Raw genomic sequence first — 21,610 nt, 5'->3', positions numbered from 1 at the left:
TGAACATACTCCGAGACATTTAGCACATGACACAGGAAGAGTAGCAGCAAGATTATACAGTTAATAACATCACAATGATCTGCATTGCCTTAAAGTGCATGGAGAGGAGACTGAGCTCAGACATGACAATGAGGGGAAAGTGGACTATGAGGACAATGTAACGTGTAAATAATCTGTCAGCAATTGTGGATGCACATGTCCACCCACAAAAGTGACCAATCATTTCCATTTATTATGAAAATCGGAAAATGAACAAAGGAAGGAATAAAAAATGTTATATAGGGCAATCATTTGTTAAAGGCTGTGTAATAAAACAATGAATGAATTAGGAAGTTATACAGTTCACAAAATGTATGAGGTAAAGCACCATAATGTAATGCAATGCAACACCATGTCAAAATAGGGGCTTATACGGACTACTTTCATGCTACTGTGTTTGCTGTGATCATTTATCTATTTCAAGCTTTTGATAAGTGTGTATAGACATATTTTTATAGGGTCAGTTCACCCAAATTACAAAAAACATATTACAACTTACTTGCGTTGGTAGTTTGAGTTTGAGAACTTCTTTCTATCAAAGAAATAGTCACATTTAGTGTGAAATGTGTTTTGTGGATTATATAGTATATCATGGAGGGACAATGTTACTGGAGAGAGCTGCTGCTACTACTCTTTTTTAACACGTTTTTTCATTGCTGAGAGCACCACAAACAAAATGTCATCACCTCCATTGTTTTGCAGGGAGGCATTAAAAGGCAGACATCTCAAAAGTCTGCGAGTTTCTTCAGACAGTCAATTCGAGGCTGCTGCTGCTACACTCACACATTTATCTAAAGCATCCTTTTAGCCATGGTGGTGTACTCGAGCCATGAGTGCTCTGCCCACTCTTTTGCTGCCATGCCTGCTGCCACACTGCTCACTTGAATTTTATGCTGTCACTCTCTTTGCTGTGGCATTTTTATAAGCCTCACCTCAACACCAGCATCCACCTGTAGCCTCTGAGTCTACAGACCTCCAAAGGGGAAGCTATAATTGCTGAGCTCCACTCCCTGCCTGCTGTGTCTTTGTGGGGAGTGATTTAGTCAGAGCCTAGATGCTAAATATCTATACATATTATACATTCACATAATATTCTAATTCACATGAGTTGGTTGACTGAGATATAACTCACTCAATGGCTATGTACCACCAGAAGTAAGGGAGAAAATAGATTTATTTTTGTAATTTGTGTTAACTGACCCTTTCATTTGTGCACATTTACTTTGTATGACAAAATGTTCCCATGCACACAGGACCACGCTAGGTATCTGTCTATGTCTGTGTTATAGAGCAGTGCTTCCCAAACTTTTCTTTACATGAAGGACCCCTAAACTGACACAAATTAGACCACGGACCTCCGTATCAGGGTCCCCCATCTAATAGGCTTTTTGCTTCTAGATGTTTTATTACAGAAAGTGTATCAAAACAATGACCAAAATAGTCATACATTCTGTCATTGTGGGGAGTGATTTATAGTGAAAATAATTGATTACCCTTTTTGCCGTGGATCCCCTGGAACCCTCTCAAGGACCCCTGGTCCCCACTTTGGGAACCACTGTAAGGGTGTGTGTGTGTGTGTGCGTGCGTGCGTGTTAAAGAGCGCTGTGTGTGGCAGCAGATTGGCAGTACGCTCCCCACTCAGACTCTGCAACATCAGGATAGACGAGATCTTTGTAGGGGATGTGCAGTTTGAGGACACAGTACCTGCGATCCAAATCTGAATCTAGGCTGGGGGAGTGGTTGGAGTAGGAGCGCCACTTGTCCTGCAAGCAAGCACAAGCACACAAGAGAGACCCAGCTCATTAGAAATCTTGTGTCATGATCCATCATTCCTGCAGGGGGCAGCAGAAGCCTGAGTTTCTCACCTCCTCATCGCTGTTGTCTGGTTTGGGCTTCTTCTTCTTCTCCTTCTCTTTCTCCTTGTCTTTTTCCTTCTCATTCCCCTTCTTTTTATCGTCGACCTTCTTCTTCTCTTTCTCAGGAAGGAGGTCGTCCATCCAGGCCAGGTCGTGCTGGGAGAAGACCATGTCCAGCATCTTTCGGACGACCATCAGACCCAGAATCTGAAGGGTTCAACACAGAGATCCACAGATACACAAGCCTCATTTTAACTCCCATTAACATTCATCTCACATGCGAGTCATGGTCTGAACATGATTTAAGTTGATGGCATTTGTAAATGACATTAATGTATCACGGATATACACAGTGAAATCAGATCACTTCCCCTCTCAACATTTACGCTCTTTAAAATTGACATTAAACCTCTGTCATGTTTCTTTACATTCACTGACATCCGAAAAAATCCATTTTGATATGGATTGAAAATACTAGTTGTATCTGTACAGGAAAGATTATTTCAGTTTCTGTTGTTTCTATCCGTGGACTGGATATGCATTGTTTCAGCAACAGCACATGTCGGACCACCTCTGGAGCATCTTCAAAGCATCCTGGATGCTTGGACAGAACCTTGATTTCATGTGTTTTGCTACCAAATTAAATAAAATGATCTGATCTTAGAGGATGCATTTTAAAACCTTGTGTTAAAAGCAAAACAACTGCCTCTCTTCCGCCATCCGCGACACAACAACACAGGCTTCATCAAAAGCTGTGCTTTTGCAAATGTGAGCATTTCATCACATACCATAACGGGGAAGATGATGGCCAAGAAGGTGGATTTGAGGGTCCAGAGCACAGCCAGACATGCGATCTGGACCAGTGTGAACAGGTGTACCTTCCTCAGAGGAACGTGACGGAGGTAGGCGTAGTCGGGCTGGTGCTTGGACGGCATCATGTACAACTTAATCCTGTCCCAGAACTGTGGACGACGAGGAGACAAAGGGGCAAATGGAAGAGAAGAGCAAAACGTCTGAGTAGCACAGGTTACTAACATGCAGATCTCCATGAATGATTAATCCCAAAGTATTTAGGGGGATTTGTATGTGTCACAGCTCAGCTTGCCTGTGGGGTGAGTTGGAGGAAAGTTACTGAAGAGCATCTGCTCTAGCACCGACTCACTGAGGCCCAGGTTATAGGTTTTCAGACTCATTTAGATGAGATGAGTGAATCTAAATGTATCTGTAAAGTTATTATTCTAGATTTTGGTTATTATAATTAAACACCTGGCCTTTAGAAGCAGACACTGACACATTCAGTACAGCCACCCACAGGTACAGTTTATGTATTCAGCCCAGGGTATAACATCTCTTGTTTCTCCCTTCCATGTAATATGCACTTTTACAAAATTTGGTAGCTTATAGTAAATTTTCCATTTTATTTCTGTTGTCTCTGCTATCTGTAAGGACACTATGGATTATGTCTGTATGCCTGCCTGCTTGTTTGTTTACTTGGCAGCTTTAAATAAACCGCTTCCCGCTTGCTGTCAGTAATGCAATAAGGGAGATGTCCAGACCCAATAACTCTCATACCTGGATTCCACTCAGGGAAGCTACGCCCATGTAGAGGAAGACACCATACAGCACGGGCATGGGGATGTACTACAAGCAGCAGGAAGGCCAGAAAACATGTTATTACAGTCACAGTTCAGAGTTCGCAACATCGCAACGTTTAAGTTCTTAGATTGCTAACACAATAGGCAGTTAAGTATGGAGTCCCAACGTGCTCAATATCAAATAAATAAACAACATGGAGAAAAATCATCCAATGAATAAATTGTAAAACATGTATAAATGAACCAAATTATGTTAAGTGTTGAATTATTTTTTTTGTTATTTCATCATAGAATTGTTTTATTTCAAAATGTTATTTTTCAAGTCAGTTTTTGTCACATTGGCATTTTTCCTAATGTTCTTGGTTTTTTATAATGTCACTTCTCAATGTCAACTTGCCAATCCCATGTCCCTAGAGCAACAACACTGCCAAGTTTAATTTTAATCATTTTATTTAGAAAATGTATTTGTTCCTTAATTTATATATTTTAGCCTATCTATTTAAATGATTCATTTCTAATCTCATAGTCTCATTTATTTAATTTTGAACACTTTGGGGTTCAGTAGTTTAATGAACTGTATTAGCTGATTCTTGGTATGGACATTAACTTCATTACATTGGTCAGAATGCATTTGACAGGACCCCAGTATAAGTTCAACTTGACCACTAGTAAGAAAACGACCACTAATATGTACAAAAATCTGTTATATTGTTGGGAAAGCATTTGTTCAGGTCTTACTGTAATTCTGTCATTCTTAAGCGTGAGTAACCTATATTTAGATGGCTTTGTTCTCTATTACAACCACGCTTCAAGCAATAGGAAACATCGCACAGAACAAACACGTGTATTGTTCATGCTGGACAAAAAAACAGAACAAACACGTGAATTAGCCACCGTACACTTCATACCTTAAGTATTGGAGCGAGGAAGATGGAGACTCCGGTGAGGGCAAACACCAAAATGCCCGTCATTCTTTGTTCTCTGTATATTGGACATTGTTAAAATATACACAAGAAACTGTCAAGTCAATTTCACAGGGCTTCTCACTATTTCAACTACAAAGGACTTAGCCACGTGTGCCTCTCATAGTGTGATATTGCCAGTGGCAGCCTGAAGGGATTAAGTTGAAGCTTTCTTTTTATTTCTGTCTTTCTATCTTATTGTTAACCAACCTGACCCCGAGGAACTGAGGCTGCTCTCCGGGAGCGCTTGACTCACTCTCCATCTTCAGAGAGTCGATGTGGGCAATGGAGATGACGGTGGCAGCGACGTACCAGGGTAGACCCATGAAGGAGCAGACGGCCATAAGGACGCCCACCCAGAACAAGTCCAGGTGGTAGCCACAGCCTTTCTGCCGGGGAAATTTGTTTAGATTTGTTGTTTGAATGTTACTCTGGCAGCGATGTTTGTTTGTTTTCCATAAGAAATACATTTATTGATGAATGGATTCAATCAAACAAAGTGAAATATATCAGAGGTGGCGACATTCTATAATACCATTTTAAAATAATTATGAAAAATCTTTTTTGATTATTGTATATAATAAAATATGCATAAGCACTGTACCTAAGTACAAATTTGAGGTACTTGTACTTTACTTGAGTCTGTTCTTTTCGTGCCACTTTCTACATCTACTTCGCTCCATTTCAGGGAGAAATGTTTTACTTTTTACTCCACTACATTAACTTGACAGCTTTAGTTACTAGTTACTTTACAAATGATTTTTTTGCACACAAATCACATGCAGTTTATAAAATATCATGTTTTATTATAAATTAAACTACCCAACAATAGTCGGGCCTACAAGTCCAGCTGAAATAAGTATCCGATTAAACCCTTAGTTATTGACAGAACTGTTTGGATCGTTTCCAGTTTTCTGCAATAAGTACTTTTACTTTTAATACTTTAAGTACATTTTCCTGATTATACTTACATACTTTTAATTAAGTAACATTTTCAATGCAGGACTTTTACTGTAACAGAGTATTCTTACAGTGTGGTATTAGTACTTTTACTTAAGTAAAGGACCTGAATACTTCTTCCACCATTGGCCCTACCTTGAGTTTGTTCTCCTTGCGGTTAACAATGACGGCGCTGATCTGCTGGTCCATGAAAATGAGGATAGTGACGAGGAGGGCAGGGACAGCGCTGGCCAGGTAAATCCACCACGGGTTCTTACCAAATGGCATCACCAGCCAGCCACGATCCGGTCGAGTTGGCTAGTTGGAGATGAGAGGCCACTTTATTTCCACAACTGAGCAGTCCAATTCCACTGAGCCAATGAACATTTTAGACAGAAATCTGTATCTATAAACGGAATCCTTAAACATTTTGGGACAGACAGTTAATTACTTTCTTGCAGAGAACTAAATATAGATGAGAAGATGGGAAGTTACTGCTCCCAACCAAGAAAATTGTGCAGCAATAGCCCCTCTTAAATCCACAGGCTTGACACTTATAGACTTTTTTTTTTTTTGTACCTTTGGAAGAAGCCTGGAAAGATGTTTCTACCTGTTTCCCGTGTTTGTGCGATGCTAAGATAGGCTAACTGTCTCCTGGCTCAATCTTCATATGTAATGGACAGACATAAGAGTGGTATTAATATTCTTATCCAATTCTCAGAAAAGAGAGCAAATACATGTATTTCCCAAAATGTAAACCTATTTCTTTATAGCATGGATGATCCAGTCTGGGAAAGCATTTGTTTGTCAATCCAAAAAATGAAATGACTGTGATTTGCTTTAGCTTGTGAAGTCAAAAACTTTGTAAGAGCAGCTAATTTAATCTTATTTATTTAGAAAAGCTAATTTAATCTTAATTTGAAAAGAGTTTGAAAAAAAACTTGCTGTACCTTAAATTCTGTGGGGACGATTAACTTGGGAGTTTTGAGTCCCATCAACATGTCAAGCCCCACAAACGTCATGATGGACATGAAGATAGAGAAGTCACTGATGAGTTTCCTCAACTGGTGCCACAGACAAAGGGAAACATAAATGAGAAGAAAAAACAACAACATTTATTTGCAAAACTGAAATCAGAGACAAGATCTGATAGTAGCCAACTTATATATATATATATATATATATATATATATATATATATACACAGACAGAAAGATCCAAACTTTTGGCCTGTACTATATATATATATATATATATATATATATATATATATATATATATATTGAAAAAGCTAAGCCGGTACTGGCTTCACTCGAGTCAAATCAGGGTCATTGTGTCTGAAAAAAGAAGGGAACAACTTTGTTTGTCTGTTTGACTATTCCTGTACTCACTTCCTGTTACATATCAGACACAGGACAGATGCCATGTTGGGCCTGAGGCTATTGTACCAACATGGCTCCACAATCAAAAACAGGTCACTGTGCTCCGTAAAAGTACATTCGCTTACAAAAGGGACATTCAGTTGGCCATCTGCCTGAAAAAGTGCCACACCGGACTGATTTGCTTTAGCAAGATGGTTTTTAGCAACTAACTTCATGTTAAACCATTTATTCTTTATTTCTGACAGTACAGCACAGCTCTAATGGCACGTCATTGGCAGCTGCAGTAATATTTTCTCATAGTTTCAGGTCCCTTTATACAGAGCTGTATAGTAACGAAGTACTAAAAGGCTGTATCTCCTACTTGTACTTGAGTACATACTGTATTTTCAATGAGTTTAATACTTTTACTCCGATAGATTTTGTATGTGCTGCATCGTTACTCGTTACTGTTGTGAATTCCTCACGCTACAGAGACTGTGGAGGTTACAGTGTGTGTACGTTAGTTACGTTAGTTACTAATTACGTAATTTACGTAAGAAATCCCCTAGATCACGTCGTGTTTCTTTTCATTACGGTAGCCCGTTCAGAAGTCAGAGACGATGTAAGTTTGTACTCTTTCTATTTAGCCATTGTTGCAGCAGATGAAGCTAGTCCTGAGTTGTTTCAGTCTGCAGTGAGTACTGCATGTTAACTGTTTGACCCTGTGATGTGAAGCTGCTAGTTTATCTGTATTTTGCTAGCTTGCTAACTTTCACTGTAGCCTACATCACACATGTTACTAGCTAGTGTGTGATACGTTCTTTGGGGCATTAATCGTTACTGTGCTGGAGAGGATGTTCATTTTACTTGCACAGTGTGATAATTGTACATTTTATTTCAGTATTTGTTAATAATTGTTATTTTTTATATAATTAATATTTGTTAATTCCTTTGGCTACAGCCTTGGCTAAACATTTTACATAATATAAACAATATGATATTCAAACTTTTGACTGTTTTCTTGAATAATTAAATAACACAATACTTGTACTTGTACTTTCAGTACTTGAGTAGTACATTTTAAAATAAACTACTTGCAGTACTTAAGTACAAACAATGTTGATCTGTTTCTTCTACTTAAGTGGGGTGCTTAAAGAGCACTTCAGCTTCTACTCAAGTCCCTTTTTTGATAAAGAACTTGTACTTTTACTCAAGTATGGGTCTCTAGTACTTTATATACTTCTGCCTTTATATCACTACTGACTGCTAAATGGTTTATGTTTTTGTCTGCTGAGTTTTGACAGCAGGGCCTGAACCTCGGAGGTTTCTTTTTTACTATTTGGAAACTTTTTTTAAATAAAACTTTCCCACAAAATGGAGCACACAGGTACCATTATAAAGCGATTTGGGGCATTGATTATACTAATGATCAAGGGCGCGGGAAGGGGGGTGCTGAGGGTGCTGCAGCACCCCCTACTGGCAGCAACTGGATTTTTTGTTTTCACCCATACACTGAGCTAAAATGACATATTTAGCTGTCAAAATCCGAAATATATCCTGGGGGGAGAAATCGTCAGAGTCAGACATCCATTATTTTGTTATTCAGCACCCCTGGTCAAAAATAGGTTCCCGCGCGCCTGCTAATGATCAAGTCCTCATGGACAGGTGGCTTGAAATGAGGAACATACTACACGTTTGTGTAGTCAAGAGTTTAGTGAGTCCAACTTGGAACACTCAAGTGTGATTTAGGATAAGAATACAAAAAAGTTCTTGCATTAGCCCCAATTAGTTTTGGTGAGAAACGCTAAATTGTTTTACACAAAGGCTCCTCTGGGAACCTTTGAATTTAACTGGATTGCACTTATTCCTATTTTTTTTTGTTTGTTGATTAAATAAGATACACAGATAGATTGACAGATAGTTTTGTCACCTTAGTAGGGAAGTAGCGGCTGAACTTGAACTTTTTGAGGGTTACAGTCATGGAATAAGTGCCAAAGAAGAGGATGAAGGACATGAGGGCCAGATCAGGGACGAACTTGCAGGACTTCCCCACCAGAGAGCCTCCGTACTTCAGACACTCCTTTTTGCTCAGCTGGCTCCAGTCCAGACCTGTCACATTTATCTGGGATGGTGGGTGCCAGTGTTGGGGAGACAGGAGAGGATGAAGAAGAGTGAAATATTTTGACACAGACATATACCCTTTTCCTTACAAAATCTGTGTCTATGAGCATTCTTTTTAAGGGTAAACCTGCTAAAAATTGCCGATAGATTCCTCTCCCAATGCCAAAAGAAAAGTGTGCCTATCTGTCTTTTTTCTGGCGCGTCACGTTCAACGTCATAAACGCGCCAGACAGGGTTAACCTTTCCCGCTACAGCTTTCAGTGCGCAGAACTGCAAACTCTCCTGTGCATTCACTTGGTATCTTCGCTAATAAACTTAAACTCTCCTCGGCTCAGACCGATCGCTCTGCATTCACCATCACTCGAACCACCACACACTCCCCAGACACCGCCACACAAACGCACACTAAGCACTGGCTCTGCTATTCTCCAAAAGAGATACACTACTCTTGTTTCTATGTTTCCATCACTGCTGATCAGAGCTGGAGCCAATAAATACCCGTGCCTACTGCAGAGTCATTTGTCCCGGGAGAGAATGCCGATTGTAACCTTTCCCACTGCAGACAAAAGCCAGATGTTAGTGGGTGTTAGTTGGGGTTTTTTGGCCAGTGGGAAAGGGGTAATAGAGGAAAATGTAAACAGAGACAGAGTGGCGTCACAGATGTGAAGTTATAATCCAGAGTCAGAGAGGATGATGGGATAGATGTGAGAAACAAACAAAGGAGAGACGAGGAGAGCAAAGAGGAGAGCAAAGCGAGAGCGGCGTTCATACCTGGGTTGGCTGTCAACAAAACAGTTTGTTGTTTTCTAACAATGCTGTCATTTGGGCTTTAAAACACCCCCTGTAGTTCATTTGGCGAAATGTTTCTGACCCTTTCATAAAACATTCAGCTTGAAATACAATGCACTAAAATAGGCACAGAAAAAAAACAAGCACTTACCCCAGAGACACTAGAGCTGTTATCTGGCATTGGAGCTAAATCATTGAAGATCATTGCAGTCACTGTTTATGAATGAGACAGAAAATGAAGATGTGAACATAATGAGGATCCAGCAGCTGGACGTTGCAGAGAGCACTCCGAGGCCCATGCAGACAAACAAAGAGGTACTCACTTGCAAGAGACAGCAGCCAAATTGTGCATGGCGAAAACAAACAAGAGACAAATCAGTTACAGAAATCAATGTCAACAGAAATTACTGTAGATCACTGCCAATTTCAAAAATGGTTAAGAGATTAGCAGAGGAATTGGCACGTCTTGACGATTTTCAGAAGAATAGTTGACGTTGGTAATCATCACAGATAGCAACACGTTTTTCTTTAATCTGACACGACCTAACCTTACATATTGGTTGCCTAAAATGGCTGTAAGACACACCTGTTTGAGGTATAGGCTAATTAAAGTTACCTTGATATGCGGCACTAAAGCCAAGAGCAGGAATACTTTTTACAGCTCAGTAATGCAACAACATCCCAAGCAAGAAAATTAGCTGCTGACAATGTATTGAAAAGCTACATCATGATGGAATAATATCCACAGCAGAAGCGATGAGCAAACATGGGTAATCGTGAAAATCTAAAAGGTTTGCCATTCTGCTCCTGACTGTTAAGCCTCAGATGTTGAAGCGTTCACCAATAGGGACAGTTTTGTTTGTATTACCCAAGTTTAAAAAGAAAATGTATTTGCAGGTAAATGCTCACTGTGATGGATTTCAAATGTTGATATTGAATAATAGAGAAATGAGCTGAAACTGATGGCAGGAAATGATTTCATTAACTTATGGTATGCTCTGGTAAATGGATGGCAGTGTATGTGTAATTAGTACCTAATTGTCGGCAGAATTTAATATGGAAAAATAAGGTTACCACCCTTCACTAATGAGAACTGGACTCCTTTCTCAGTTCAAGCTCTACATTGTTACTTAGGCTAATAAGATTAATGTTCTTCACTATAACGGTTTGATAAACTGAATACAGGTGGTTTTAGTCTCCTCTAGAACCTGCCTGTGTCATCAGGCTACTGAGCCCAAAAAAAGCCACTCGTAGTCACAGATAACCCCCCCCCCTTGCATATCCCTGAGTCAAGGGTTGAACTCACTCAGGTCTGGAGCCAGGCATTCGCACTTGTAGGTGGTGACGTAATCGGGCTTAAAGTCAGTGTTGATGGGGTAATACTTGAAGGAGCCCACCATCTTCTTGATGGCATCAGAGATGAAGATGAAGGAGATGAGGCTGGAGAAGCCCTCCTCAGTGAAGCGTGTCATGTATTTAATGATGTAACTGGCATCTGTAGCTACCAGGAGGAAACACTGCAGGCAGGAGTGCATGCCGATCCACAGACGCAGCTCCATGTAATCTATGCCGTTGTTTCTTTTGGAAGTCAGGGAAGTAAGAGAAGCATGGTGATACACCGATGAAGGGAATTTATGAATACAACCAAAACAAACATATCCAACGCTATTTGTTATCTTTACATCAAAGATGTAAAGATTATTCTTTGAATTGCCTTGAAATCAAAGATAAGAATCCTCTACTAGCCAGAAAATTAAAGAAAAGATCAATTTAAATTGAAGCCTAAAGGGAATAAAAGCCAGAAAAACACTGTGTATAAACTTTGATACCCGTCTGTGTTGTGTTTTTCTATCTAATGGGATTATCAAATAATCCTCTAAATCACATTAAAGAGGGTGTCTACAGTACTCATTATTCCCACTATGTCAGTCTACTGCAAGATTGTTTGGCTCTAAAGAAGCTCACTTGCTGAATTCAAACAGGAGCTTTTCAAAGATGAGGATGGGTCCAGTGGAGCTGAGGATGATGAGGGGCTGACCGCTGAAGAGACAGAAGACCGAGCCAGCCAGCGCCGTACCCAGGAAACTCTCCATCACACCCTGGTGGAGAGTGAGGGGGGGAAACAGAACAATTTGGTGGAAAATGAAAGTGCAGCAGAATTGAAAAAATAATTTTTATATATATATATATATATATATATATATGTGTGTGTGTGTGTGTGTGTGTGTGTGTGTTCAAACTTCAGATGAGAAGAAAGGAGCAACAATAAAACAAAGGAGAGTGTGTCTGTGTGTGTGCATGTTGGTGGGCGTGGCTGGTGTATTAGAGTCAGTGACATCACTGTTTGATGACTGAGCAGTAAAATTAAATGAATGATGATGTGTTGTAGTTTTTGCTCAGCTGTTCCAATATGAAAACACATTCAGATGACTGACATGCTGAAGTAGATATTATTTAATTCAGCACAAACAAAATTAAAAACAGGAAAACAGTGTCATTTGTATGACAAACTAGCAATGCATAGGTAATCTAACCTGATAAATATGACACACAAATTGCACTTGAACTTCCTGAGCTGCCATCAGTTGATTAAAATCTATGGCTGCTACTTGCCTGTGTGCTGCAACAATAATCCAGGCATGTTTTGGCTAGGGCTGGGTACCAAATCCAATACTTTTTAGGCAACGACTGAATTGCGTCTAAAGTATCGAGTATTGAAAAAATGCCTCACCATTCAATACCAAATTTCAATACTTAAGGAGTAAATCTCATTAGAGTCAGGGAGCCAATAAGCATACAGCATGCTTCTACCAAGATCTAATCATGTTTGTGATTGGCTGTCTAATGTTACACGTCACAGAGGCAGGCATGGAAAACTCCATGTTACACAGAGACGGGGCTCACATAGTAGGAGCTGAAAAAAAAGAAAAAGGATTTTTGCCGTAATGTGTGATGGTGTTAGCCTGACAAGCCAGACCCACATCAAGATGTTGGGTCTGGGAACTCACCATTGACGGAGCTCAACCCGAGGGGCGGGATAAACGGTTGTCTTTCAAATTCCTTCTGCACGCAATAGGATAGCGCTACAACCAGGCAGGGCAACGAAGAAGGTAGCGGAGCTAGTTGATAGATTAAACTTTTGCCGTATCCGGTCGGCAAAACTCTGAACACATCTTCCTTTTTTAAGAATGATTTCAGTGCCATTCTTTTCTCAAAGAAAAGCTTAACTCCAAGTCTTCCAGAAGACCGCTGTTCCCAGCAGCAGCAGCCATAAGCCCGCCTATCGACTCTATACACGATGTGATTGGCCTGACCAGAGTTTGGTTTTTCCAGCTCGCAAACCAACGGAGAGTGCCTAGACCGCCCTGGCTGCAAATTAAATTTGCTGCCGCTAGGGTGCGTCTAGATTTCTAAGCTATGCTGTTTTAATTTCTTTTACACAATTGGTATTGAAAAGTATTGTTTAGGAACCGGTATTGAAGTCACGTATTGGTACCGGTATAGACATTTTTTAACGATATCCAGCCCTAGTTTTGGCACTGGATACATCTACCATGGACACCCAGACACAGTATCAAGGATCATGCATGCATAACTAATATGTATTGAATACGGGGAAAAGAAACATGTATAAATTGTATTGTAACTCTCAGGTGAATTGTGGCATTCTAAATCATTTCTGCTGTAGCTGTTTTCTATTCTCTCTCAGACATCAGAGTGGTATCAATATTCTCATCTCACTCTCGGAGAGGAAAGCAAAGAAGCATATTTCCCAAAATGACAAACTTCCTTTAAGCACAATTTGCAGGATCTTGTTTTCTATGAAATGCAGTTTTATATGAAGCAATAAGATGTTTAAATCCAAATGATGTTGTTATGATATCAGTTTAGGGTCTTTAGAGAAGCGGGCGTGGTTAGCTGATTGACAGGGACAGACTGACATGTCATACATGAGGGGTGGCGTGTTGGTTGATCTGATTTAACCCAGTCATTGCAGGTGTGTGAGATGAGACTCAGATTGAGGTTGTTTCCGGAGGGGGACGAATACGGATGCAGCACACCTCAAGCGGAAGGCTGCAAACCACATGCACGGAGAACACTATTCTTGATTTCCCACAACACAACTTTTGTAAATACACCTTTTAAAACCAGGACTATAACAACAAGGAAGAGGGGGGCTGGCCCGACGAGGACGCCAACCGAAGACGTTGTTACCAGCCCAGGTTAGTTTAGCATTTGTAACCGTATATTTATAGAACATTGTTGATATTTTAAATAACATATTCTTTATATTCCCAAGCTTGGTAAATAGCAAAAAAGTAAGTCTTTTGGGAAAAGTTCGATTAAACTACACTACTGGTCGAAAGTTTCAGAACACCCCAATTTTTCCAGGTTTTTATTGAAATTCATGCAGTTCAATGTCTTATTGTACTCTGAAATGAAAGAATAGAACAAATAAATAATTGAAGTTAAAAAAGAAATCATGGAATCAATTTATAAACCAAAATTTATTCTAAATTCATTCTTTCTACAATGGAAATCAAATATTCTTCAGAAAGTTCTTCCCAACTCTGTTGCAGAAGTTCCCATAAACGTGTGGCACTTGTAGGTTGCTTTGCTTTCACTTTTCTGTCCAGTTCATCCCAAACCAGCTCAATGGGGTTTAAGTCTGGTGACTGTGCTCTCATGACTCCATGTTTTTCAGCTTACCATCTTGTTCTTTTTTGCTAAGGTAGTTCTGGCATAGCTTGGACTTATGTTTTGGGTCATTATCTTGCTGTAGGATGAACCCCTGACCAACTAGGCACATACCAGAGGGTACTGCATGGCGCTGCAAAATGCTGTGGTAGCCGTTTTGGTTCAGGGTGCCTTTCACTCTGTACAAATCACCGACCCTGGATCCAGCAAAACAGCCCCAGACCATCACGCTTCCTCCTCCATGTTTGACAGTTGATGTCACACACTGAGGAACCATCCTTTCACCTACTCGACGGCGTACAAAAATCCTGCGTGATGAACCGAAGATTTGATTCATCAGTCCATAACACCTTCTTCCAGTCTTCAGTAGTCCATTGACGATGTTTCTTGGCCCAGGCAAGCCTCTTTTTCTTATTCTGACGTCTTAGCAATGGCTTTCTTGCTGCAACTCGACCTATCAAACCTGCAGCTCCAGAAGACTCCAGTCTTCTCTTTACAGTTGAAACTGAGAGTTGCTTATTACGACTACTATTAAGCTGTGCTCGAAGCTGTTATCCTGTGAGCCGCCTATCATGCAAGCTGTTGACTCTCCGAAACTTATCTTCTGATTCTGTTGTGGCTTTGGGTCTGCCAGACCTCTTCCTGTCAGAGTTTCCCCCAGTTTCTAAGTGCCTTTTGATGGTGAAGAATACTGTACTCCCTGACACCTTGACTTTCTTCGCAATTTCAAATAATGAAATTATTTTTCAGTTTTGGGTAACCTTACTTTTTCTTTTTAACCTCAGGCAGTTCACCTTTGTACCATTTCAAGCTATTCATTGGACTTGAACTGCTAAAATTTCAATAAAAAACTAGAAAAATTGGGGTGTTCTAAAACTTTTGACCAGTAGTGTACTTAGTTATCATGCAAAGTTTCCCGAAAATGCCATTAAATGTTCAGCTATAGACCAACAGCCTGACAGCATCTATGAAACCATCTCTGTTTAAAGTGCATATCTAGGTGATAAACCAAGTTTACATAAATTGACTAAAATAAATTCACTTGTTCTGTTTCCTGAGTTTGGCACTCTTACTCTGTTTTACCTGGTAGTTATCAGTAGCGTCCCCCAGTAGACCACCGAAGGTGATGGCGTTGGTGATGCAGCCCAAGTAGATGAATAGCACTGCGGAGATGGACTGAATGTGGAAACCTTCATAGATATCACTAGGCAGCCATGGCAATTTTCGCTTTATGTCCAGGTACAGACCACCACAGAAGCTATTGTACACAGACACACACAGAGGTTAGTATTTTGAAATTAAAATGGCCATATGACATGATACAGTCACCTAGTTGGCAGCATATGTACTAAGAAGAGTTTCGTTACACAACAGTTTGACTTAATCATTCCTGGAAGAAATGTCTATTTGTTATCTGTACGTGTCAAAGATTATTCTTTTGAATTGCCTTGAAATCAAAGATCAGAATCCTCTAGTAGCCAGAAAATTAAAGAAAAGAACAATTTAAATTGAAGCCTAAAGGGAATAAAAGCTAGAAAAAACTTTGTATAGACTTTGATACCCATCTGTGCTGTGTTTTTCTATCTAATGGGTTAGGATACTTACAACAACAACAAACGATCACTGCATTAGATCAGGATAAAATAACATTTTGCGCTACATTTCCTGCTGTAAAGCAAAACGAGGTGAAACACTGTCGTTTAGGCACAGCTCAAACTGGCAGTCCAACACTGCTAATTTGACGGAAGGTTAATCCTTGTATTCTCAGCTAGGAGGGGTGTCTTTTGGAGAGTTTAATTTGTACCCAAATAGTTTTCCCGCTTTGCCAGATGTTAATGAATTTATATTCAAATTAAATTTCCATATGCCAGAGGCAGGTTAAGTTTGATCCAAACCTCTTAGCAGCTTGCCATGTGGCCTGGACTACCCACCGTCCAGTGAATGCCAGCTCTTCTCCAAGCTCATGCTGCACTGGCATCTCCTCGTCCTCAGCCAGGCCTCCTCCTCCTCCAGCTATACCGTTCATCTGGCCCAGCTCATTTAAGGAAAACACTGACTTCCTGCAGAAAAGATAAAGGTACGCCACAGATGGGAGTCAATATGGGTGGTATCAATAAATTCATGTAGGTTTATTAAAGGATGACTCCATGATGTCATAAGTGCCGTTTCAGAGGCTTTTACCCGTAGAAATAAAATCAATTAAAAAACATTTTATTTCTATGCTTTTACCCATGCAAGCTTTGGTCGGCATTGGTTGCTGACATGGAGACGTTATTGCACCCTGCATAAAGCTCTAACTTCAGAGTTTCAATCAGGCCGTCTAAATCTTTGACAAAAAGTTGATTTTAGGGAAGGTTTATCTTCATACAACTGTTGTAGGCGTATTGCTCATTGTGCCACAGACAAAGAAGTTGAGAGCTTAATATGCATTACTGAGTCGGACAGTAAAACTCCAACCTTTGATCAGCTGAGGTGACTTTCTTGGGCGGCTCAATGCGGATTTTGGGATCCCATTCTCCAGGCGGCAGCACAATCACCTCATCCAAAAACTCATCTATGCCTGCGATGAGGTCGTCACGATCTCTGGCCTTGTAGGCTACATCGCTGAAGAGCTGGGAGATGAAGAGAGAGATGAAGGCAGAGGATTTTATCATTTCAATTAGCTTATATCATGGTGATAGTGATCAGCATGTACTGCTGTAATAATTTGGATTTGACTGTTTCCTATCCTCTACAATGACCTCTGGAGACTTAAACAAACAAACTGCGGATGCTATATCGACATTTTGACCTCAGTTGGATTACATTAAAAAACAACTGTCAGTCAGTAACTAATCATGCCCTGAAAAAACTGTGAGTCAAGTGGGAGCATAATTAAAGGGTTGATTCTAATTGGCAATGACTTGGGCATTGGTCCAGTTCTAGTTTTCTAAAGGGATACTGCACTCTGCACTGCTCATTAGGATTGTAAACCAAAAAAAATAACTTTAAAAAATTAAATATCAGAAACTGTTTAAAAAGTAAAAGCAGCAGGTATCTGCAGCAAGAGAAAGACATTTTTTTCCCCAAGAGTGGTATGTGGTACCTTCATTGATTTTCTCACTCTAACACAAACATCTTACAGTAACTTGATTCTGGTCTGTAAAAACAATCACTGAATGTGTTGTGCTCTACGCTGCCAAGTTTCTAGCTATTAACTTTAATCCATCATATAACTGTAACCTATATAACATTTAAAGGATGTATGTGTTTACTTTATGTTAAATGATAAAGTAAACGCTTAATGAAACCATTTTATGAGATTTTGAAGTACATCCTATCCACTGTAGTGCTTGTTCTAAACGTGTGAGACGTGTGAGACTTTCTGCGTCTCTGTGTTGCGATCTAAGAACAGGAATAAAACAAGTGAGCAGCATTTTGTCATTGGATAGATGAGGGGACATTAGTATACAGCCCTTTTAAGCTGTGAGGCTGTACTATGCTAACATGCTTGGCAGATATAATGTTTAACATGTTTTTAGCTTACCGTGTTAGCATACTTACATATGCTAAATAGCACAAAGTACAGCTAAGGCTGACGGAAATGTCATTAGTTTTGGTAAGGTGGTGCTGGGAAGAGGTGGAAGAGGGAAGGTTATAACCTTAACCATTAACATGTCAGATTATAATGGGGATAAACCTAAGATTACTAACCACCAACCTTACTGTCAGTGTTTGGTTGTGGCAGGTGAACATACTATTTCTGTGGCAATTAAAAATAACAGCATATTATTTCTAGAATCCGCTATTTAAATATCAATACATTTTGTGCTAAGTGATAGAAGGCTGTAACAACTAAAATTGCATTCTTGAGAGAGAGTAACACTCCCATTAGCAAGCCATGGATGACTCATCATTACAATAGAAGCCCTGCTCCTAACTGATGCTTAGCAATCAGCATCACTTCCAGATATAATTAAAAAAACAAATCATTTACATTTTAGCTTCTACTCCAGTACAGTAAATGACACGTTCTGTCCCTACAGCTTTAGTGAGACACTCTCAGTGTCAGCATGTGCCATCTAATAAAGAAGACATGTCATGGAAACATTTTGAAAACACAATGCCAGACACTTACATCATCCACCATTAGGGTTGCTATGGCTCGGCCGATCTCATTATACGACTTGGCCTTTCCTTGGGGTCCCAAGAGAATGAAGAGGAATCTGTATGGTAAAGACACGTGTGGGGTTTAGTGTGAGGTGGAATGAAAGGTGTCTGTGAAAGGGATTTGTTGAGTAAGGGTGAAGAAGCGAAAGATATTGCAGATCATTTCACCTGGTGGGAACAGGGACCTCAGTGAGACCTCCTAGTGTTGTAGCCTGGGCCAGGCGGACAAAGGCTACAAAGGGTTTGTTAAGGAAATCCACTTCACCCACCAAGACGTTGGATGCCTCTGCATCTCTGGGGATTTTCTTCATGAATTTATTTTTAAGCTACAGAAAGGAGGGACAAAGAGAGAGCACAGTAAGACATCTTCTGAAGAGTACACATTCTGTTTTTTGCAGTCATTTGTAGCATTATTCTGTTCTCTTATATGTATTAAATGCTAACTATTAAGATATGTCATTGTGTCATTTTTAAGCAAAAATAAGCAAAAAAAAACAGCTTCTTAATGTTAATGCTGTTAATGCTGTATTTGTCATATGTGATAGTACAGTGACTACACTAGCTCTTTACTATTCTGACATTTTATAGAAAAAAAGCTTAATCGAGAAAATAATTGGCGTTTCCCCTACTGCCGTGAGTCCATGAACTGTTAGTTCATGTCTATGACAGCAGGACAGTCGAGTGTGTTAACTAAAGTGCTAAAGTCAGTTGAAATGTTGTCAGCAGTCTCAATAGTAAAGGACACGCTAACGTGCTGACGGATTCAGTCTTTTTAGCTGAGCTGGACCAGAGAATATTCGGCGAAAACCATACACTGTATGGTTAAAACAGATCAGTGATGTTGTTTTGCTCTCATTGTTCTTCGTGGAGTTTGTCAAAGCAGTCAACCTAGGGGAAAACACTGCAAAATTAATTGTTAGTTGCAGCCCTTTATTTGAGTCTGCAATTGCTGGATCTCTCTACAGGGATCATTAAAGCTTCTCACCATTTGTTAATAGTAGTCTCTCTAAACTAGGCAGATACATCTCGGAGGGCGTCGTTAAATTAGCAGACATTTGCAAGATAACAACCCTGGGTTGTTTCATGACCATTAAGGCTCAAGAAACAGCAATCAGAGAGGCAAAACAAATGCAAGCTGACACAGCTGTGACTAAAAGAGGGATGACAAGCTAACCTGACCTGTCTGATTGCATGTAAATGTGTGGCAGGAAATTGAACGGCAGCACAATAACACTCAGCCTTGCCAACGACCCACAGCCCAAATCTGTGGCTACATGTAAGGGGCCAGGCACGCGGACTGGACAACGAGATCCGTGCTTTTCCCAGTGCCAGTTCAATATTGACATAGACAATATGACACACACAAAACACACACACACACACACACACACACACACGCAGTAATAAACTATCACTTGACCTAAGCCTGTAAATACAACGTGAACATCCAGCCAACCACTCACAACTGGAGTACTTGGAACTAAACAACCGGGTCTCATTCTCATAGTTGCACTAACAAATAAAGTTCATAGCCCCCATCACACACTCCTAAACAAATTCTCATTCATTTATTTTTGTACATTACTCATCACTGTGAGTGACACTTAATCCTGACCTGTCTGTTTTAAAGCCCGGTAGCCTAATCCAAGCAACAACAGCACACCCTTGCATCAGTCCAAGCATGCGTCACCAGGTTTAAGCCACATTGTGGCATCCGCTCTACAAATGAGTGTGATATGTGTTTGCACGCTTCCTCTATCACTAGCTGTCACCTTCACTAGCAACAGCAGTGAAAGATTGATGACACTTACACAGAGCTGGCTCTCGCCAGCATCGATTTAACATAACGCACTTACTGAGACATGAGATAGGTAGTCTCTGCAATAATGGAAAGCAACAAAGTGGGAAATGAGCATGAACCCCAGAGATAGCTTCCATGCAGATAAATAGACATTTCACTATTATAAAAGATTGGAACGTGAATTTAATGACAAAGCCAAAACCTTGCAAATATAAAACAAACTTGCTTTAAGGGAAATGTTGACGTTTGAGGATGTAAATCCAAGTTATCTTTTATTACCTCAGTCAAAAATCCCTCTTTAATGTGTAATATGTAATGCTTAAGGTTGTTCAGAAGATAGAAATCGTCACCTGGTCTGTGCTGGGAGTATCTGCAATATCATTCATACTCCTACTCTGGGCGTGACCTGGAGGGCAAAACATCAACAAAAACAGTTACAACATCTTACTTACATGCTATATATTTTAGATAATCTACAACTCGTCATTGTGTGCGGTAAAATAAGCTACACAATACAGCTATACAATAACAATACACGTACAGTTACTATTTATGACAAACAAAGAGCAAGGTAAAGACAAAAGGTAGAAAGGTGGTTTTACTCCCCTTTTTTATCTTTACCACACAGGGCATGATATGTATGACAAAGTACGACTTAGCAGTTAGGGAACAATGCCTTCAGATGGAAACTTAAAAAATCTATCAAAAAAGCAACACGATTGAAATTGGTCCCTCTAATGCAGAACACAAGTTGACGCACAAATCACCTGCTTAGTTTTAGGATGCTAGTTGAAGATGAGAAAGCTCCGGGAAAATCCAGTTCAATCCAATTATTACGCTGATTTGTTGAGATTAAGATCCTGCCAATCCATGAGTTGTTACTTCAAATAGTTTTTTTTACACCCAAAAGGAATTTTGAGGTCTTACGAAATTGGGCTCAGTTTTTGGCTCACTTTAATAGATGAATATGGCTGATACTGACCTTTGAGCAAACGTGTATGTGAATTTGATTGTGGGCATTAAAATGCTTTTCATCTCTGACAAGACAGAGTTTTTTTTCCTGACTACATTTAGTCAATATATCTACATGAATTTTAAATATATCTTACCAATATAGTTTAGGATTACATAGTGAATGAGGCGTCACTGTGAAGAAGTCCACAGTCTCTGTGTCAAAGCTGCTGGGTGTCAATTAGTTTTAAAATCTATGATTAAAGAGGTTTTTTTGCCCAACAAGACTCATGATGATTTGTTTATCTATCTATCTATCTATCTATCTATCTATCTATCTATCTATCTA

General features: G+C 39.8%; 1 protein-coding gene across 1 annotated transcript in view; it reads right to left on the bottom strand.

The window, feature by feature from the left end:
* slc4a5a (solute carrier family 4 member 5a) overlaps positions 1–21,610 on the bottom strand; it is a 34,991-nt gene that overhangs the window by 3,694 nt on the left and 9,687 nt on the right. The window contains exons 7-24 of the mRNA XM_028577656.1: positions 20,661–20,716; positions 18,678–18,835; positions 18,478–18,565; positions 16,818–16,972; positions 16,292–16,420; positions 15,444–15,618; positions 11,628–11,761; positions 10,969–11,240; positions 9,814–9,875; positions 8,683–8,874; positions 6,342–6,455; positions 5,548–5,709; positions 4,663–4,841; positions 4,399–4,471; positions 3,468–3,536; positions 2,684–2,857; positions 1,905–2,102; positions 1,744–1,802 (exon numbers count right to left, since the gene is read on the bottom strand). Of these exons, the coding sequence (XP_028433457.1) occupies positions 1,744–1,802; positions 1,905–2,102; positions 2,684–2,857; positions 3,468–3,536; positions 4,399–4,471; positions 4,663–4,841; positions 5,548–5,709; positions 6,342–6,455; positions 8,683–8,874; positions 9,814–9,875; positions 10,969–11,240; positions 11,628–11,761; positions 15,444–15,618; positions 16,292–16,420; positions 16,818–16,972; positions 18,478–18,565; positions 18,678–18,835; positions 20,661–20,716 (2,449 nt within the window). The remainder of the gene's footprint in view (positions 1–1,743; positions 1,803–1,904; positions 2,103–2,683; positions 2,858–3,467; positions 3,537–4,398; positions 4,472–4,662; positions 4,842–5,547; positions 5,710–6,341; positions 6,456–8,682; positions 8,875–9,813; positions 9,876–10,968; positions 11,241–11,627; positions 11,762–15,443; positions 15,619–16,291; positions 16,421–16,817; positions 16,973–18,477; positions 18,566–18,677; positions 18,836–20,660; positions 20,717–21,610) is intronic.

Source organism: Perca flavescens, chromosome 5, assembly GCF_004354835.1.
Source record: "Perca flavescens isolate YP-PL-M2 chromosome 5, PFLA_1.0, whole genome shotgun sequence".
NCBI lineage: Eukaryota > Metazoa > Chordata > Actinopteri > Perciformes > Percidae > Perca > Perca flavescens.
This window is presented reverse-complemented; position numbering and strand designations above follow the sequence as displayed.